Here is a 4344-nt window from a genome sequence, read left to right on the forward strand (position 1 = left end):
GTGGTGTTAATATCTATTGATTAATTTAAAATAATAATAAAGATAAATTTTAAATCTAATTTTAATAGTGATGAAAAAAAAAAATTTACGAAAAAAGTGATGGAAGTATCGATCAAATATTAATTTCGATGGATATTTCTAGAAAAATTATAAAAACAAAAAATTCAAAAAAAAATTAAATCAGTAAATAAATATTTTATAACTATCTATTATATATATTATATCTAGATTATTATACATGTTGAGCTAGGCTAATTTGATACTATGGTTAGAATAAGAAGTTATTTATATTAATGTTAAATTAAGGGTATAATGGTAATTTTAGCATTCATCTTCATCGACTTAGGGCTGGAAGTCAATACGTTCTCCTCTGTGAGAGAAAAATAACACGCAGAGGGTTTTGGGGTATTTGAGCCTTCTTGTTCATACCAGCTGTATGGTTCGAACCACTTTCCCATTTACTTGCATTTTCGATTTCAATTCTGGCGGGTCATGTCAGTTTACGAACTTCCTGTCCACTAGGAATCTTCTGCATTGCTCCTACGCTGTAAGTTGAACCTCTAAATTTCTTTTCTTTTTGTTTGTTTGTGTAATATTGCACCTTGCCATTTGATTTTTATGCTATGAACTGTGTTTTTATCGATTAAATTCGACCCAGAAATTCATTGATTTCTCTGGGCGTGTTTGGGAGCCATTTTAAATGCTTAAAATCACTCTAAAAATGCTTTTAATCATTCAAATTCAATTTTAATAGTATGAAAAATGTATTAAAATTAATCATTCAATCCAAACAGGCCCTCAATTGATTTTTTGAGTGACGAAGGGTGTGTTTCTGAGTAATTTTAAAGATGATAAAAGTGATTTTAATTGTTCCAAAATCATTCCCAAACATGCACTCCGTTTTGAAGTTGATGGAGGTATAAACATGTTCAAATTAAAGTTTATGTCAATAAAATTTTTGCTTCTCGCCTGTTGATGATTCAATCAACACTGCTGAGGATTATCCGTAGATGTTGTTGATAGATGATAGGTGGAATCCAGATCATTTCTCAATGTCTTTTCTAGGTCTCCGTTGTGAAGGCTTTGCTATTGATCATGTTTTTATAGAGCATATAACCAATGTTTGTTCACCAACTTAATTTACTAAATTTTTGTTCCTTCACGTCAACTATTGGAAACCCAGATTTTGGAAGCTCAATAGTTGTTTAATAACTCATCAATGCCATTTATCTTTCTTAATTCAACTTAGGTTGAGAACTACATCTTATCCACCTTCATATCTAACCTGCATATATCTTTTAGATGATTACACATGACTTATGCCTTGCGAATTAAATATTTAATTGTCTCTACATGTCTAATACAGAATAGCATTGCATCTGTCCCAGTTGGTAACTCTCAATTTTGGCCGCTTTATGCCATCAGACTCCTTAGCCATCAGTCATCTAGTACAAATATCTGTCCTGATGAAGTGAAAGTGGGGGATGAAGTCTTGAATCAGATTATTGCTCCAAGGGAAAATGCCTCAAGGTGTAGCCATGAGACCTTTGATGCTTGCATTGATAAGATGTGTCGAATTGGACATCTTGCAGCTGCTGCTCAATTACTTAAATCATTGTGCGATGGGAAAATACCTCTTAGCTCCTCCAAGGCATATGATATGGTTTTGCTTGCAGCAAGTGAAAGCGGAGACACCACCCTTTTATTTCAAGTTTTTAAAGATTCCCTGGTTTCCTGTAAATCATTGAGTTCGACCTCTTACAAGAGTTTTGCCAACGCCTTTACCAGGACAAATGATAGTAACAAGCTACTGGAATATGTCAAAGAAATAATTGAGATGACCTTTCCAAACTGCATAGTTATAAACAGAATTATCTTTGCCTTCTCCAAATGTAGGGAGATTGATAAAGCCCTTCAGATATTTAATCAGATGAAGCTTCTGTCATGCAGACCAGATTTGTATACGTACAACATCATTTTGGATATGCTAGGTCGTGCAGGTCGCGTGGATGAAATTCTTCATTTATTTGTTTCCATGAAAGAAGATGGCATTGCCCCAGATATCGTGTCCTATAATACATTGATAAATAGTTTTAGGAAGGTGGGTAGACTAGATATGTGCTTGGTGTACTTCAAGGAAATGGTTGCAGTGAGAATTGAACCCGATTTGCTTACTTATACAGCTTTGATAGAGAGTTTTGGTCGATCTGGAAACATCGAGGAAGCTTGGACACTCCTCAGGGAGATGAAGCTTAAGAATATCTGTCCTTCAAGCTATATCTACAAGTCCCTTATCGGAAATTCAATGAAGATGGGGAAGGTGGAATTGGCTATGAACCTTCTCAAGGAAATGAAATTAAGTGATTCAAAACTTGCTGGTCCAAAGGATTTCAAACGAAGAAAAAGTTAACCAATTACAAGGTTTCTTAGTGACTTTGAGGCTGATAAACCTGTGAATGGCATGGCTTTAGTCTTCAAACTGAGATCTGCCAGAGTGACTCCATCTACAGGTAATATTTGTACTCATTTATCTACCTCTCTTACATCTAACATGAAATACAAAAGTTATAATTATCTTCAAACGGAGATTCATTCTAGGACTAATATATGAAAACCTAAGATGAATATTTAGTTTGTTTGATTGTCTGTCATGTGGTTTAAGTGTGTTAACTGTCATTTCAAGTAAAAGGATAGGCAGAAAAATTTCATGTTTCCACAATGTTTATATCTCTCTTTATGACAGATTTACAGAGAATTATAGTGATTCAGGTGAATTTTAGTTTACAAAAATTAATGATAATAATATTTAGATTGAAGAGCCAGAGAAAAATCTGTAACTACTTGTATAGGATACCTTGGGAATCATGAGTGATTTTTTTGTTTGTTTTGTATCATAGGAGACTTGAACCAAGGTTTTGTTGGGGTTGGGTGAATCATCATGTCAAACCAGTCAGTTTGGCTTATATTAGTCTATTAGATTCTCCGAGTGACTATTATATAAAACATGGGTGGCCTCTTTACCCCAGATTTAGATTTTCCATGCTTGTGTATATATGGTTAATGGTGGAATATACCATTTAAAGAAACTACTATGTTGAAATGTTACTTTTTTTAACAATATAATTCCATTACCAGAATTTTACTTCGTTTTGTTTTGCTGCCAAAAAAATTTGTATGGTACAATCATTAGTTGAATCTTACTATTTTTAGTGAGGGACGAAAAAAATATGACAATGATCATTTGTTTTACTCTAAATGCATATGGTAGTCTGTACCAGAGAGATAAAGTTTGGAATTTTAAATTTATAACTATAAATGTCATAGCTTTGCTTGAGTCACTCAACAATGGATACTGTGATGCTAAACAGCATATTGGTACTAGTACTAACAGTAAAATCTGGTCGATCTTTGGCCACTGTCCAGTTTGGTCAGATCGGAAGGTCCCCGAACTGTGATGCCGAAGAGAAGATAGCTCAAACAGAGGACACTCTCTTGGAAGTTATGTACTTAAAATGTTGGTAATATATGATGATCGCTAATTGGGAGCAGATATAGGGCTATTCGGACGAGTTGAAATTTAAGGACCGACGTGATGAAGATGAGGAATTGATCGATTATTTGGAAGAATCGCTAGGTAGCTTTGAGAGAGCTGTAAAGAAAATGGGAATGCAACGGTTTCCTTGAACAATGGATAATCTTGATTCTGTTTCCTTTGCAATAGAAAATAGCAAAGGAGAGCCAACTCATCAGATTCAATTTCTGTTTTCTTGAAGCCAAACCTTTCTTGAAGGAAATTCCATGTGAATCTTTTGATGGTTTCTACTTCAGTTCTGCCATTTGAATTGATTTCCAACTTTTACATCCAAGAATTTCCTCTGCAGTCTTTCTTTTCACTTATATATTCTTTGGCTACAATTGGAATATAGAATTTTCTTTCGACTGTTAAAAGGCATATTTGTAACCGTGGGAACGGTCGCTTTCAAGCTGGAAATGTCGACATTGATAGATATTTTTTTTGTAAATCAGTTTGCATTCTAAACATGCATAACACAATCAGTTGGAAACTGTGCTTCCAATATTTCCAAAATGTAAGCCTTGAAAATTATTTACAAACATCAAATATAAATCCATTGAGAATTGTATACACAAAATATTAATAGATTTCAATAGAAAATATTATTGAAGTTGGTGTAGTTGAGTTATTTAACACTGATTTCATAAGTTGGTGGACAGCACCGAAATTGAATCAAATTTGTGGACACTTGCAGGAGTGCAATATTCTCCTTTTTAAATGACCTTACCATTGTGCACCTTTTACACCAACAAACAATACAGGAATTAGAC

General features: G+C 33.9%; 1 protein-coding gene across 2 annotated transcripts; it reads left to right on the forward strand.

Annotated features, from left to right (window-relative positions):
* The first annotated feature begins 318 nt into the window (after positions 1-318).
* On the forward strand, positions 319-4022 carry LOC120082480 (Tetratricopeptide repeat (TPR)-like superfamily protein). Of its 2 annotated transcripts, none has more exons than XM_039037666.2 (3): positions 319-547; positions 1367-2510; positions 3424-4022. In XM_039037666.2, exons 1-2 carry the CDS (start codon positions 437-439, stop codon positions 2408-2410), a joined length of 1155 nt encoding a protein of 384 aa, XP_038893594.2. In that variant the 5' UTR covers positions 319-436; the 3' UTR covers positions 2411-2510; positions 3424-4022. The 2 variants fall into 2 exon arrangements, with proteins under 2 accessions (XP_038893594.2, XP_090172118.1); XM_090315992.1 differs by lacking the exon at positions 3424-4022 and adding an exon at positions 2898-3145 and having other exon boundaries at positions 327-547.
* The last annotated feature ends 322 nt before the right edge of the window (positions 4023-4344 follow it).

This window comes from Benincasa hispida, chromosome 8 (assembly GCF_027475165.1).
Source record: "Benincasa hispida cultivar pf3 chromosome 8, pf3_genome.v1.1, whole genome shotgun sequence".
Lineage (NCBI taxonomy): Eukaryota > Viridiplantae > Streptophyta > Magnoliopsida > Cucurbitales > Cucurbitaceae > Benincasa > Benincasa hispida.

Bases quoted from the DNA above. Each gene is read 5' to 3' on its own strand.
- LOC120082480 (XM_039037666.2), top strand. From the start codon at position 437: ATGGTTCGAACCACTTTCCCATTTACTTGCATTTTCGATTTCAATTCT. The intron at 548-1,366 runs GTAAGTTGAACC...TGTCTAATACAG, and splicing joins TTCTGCATTGCTCCTACGCT to AATAGCATTGCATCTGTCCC.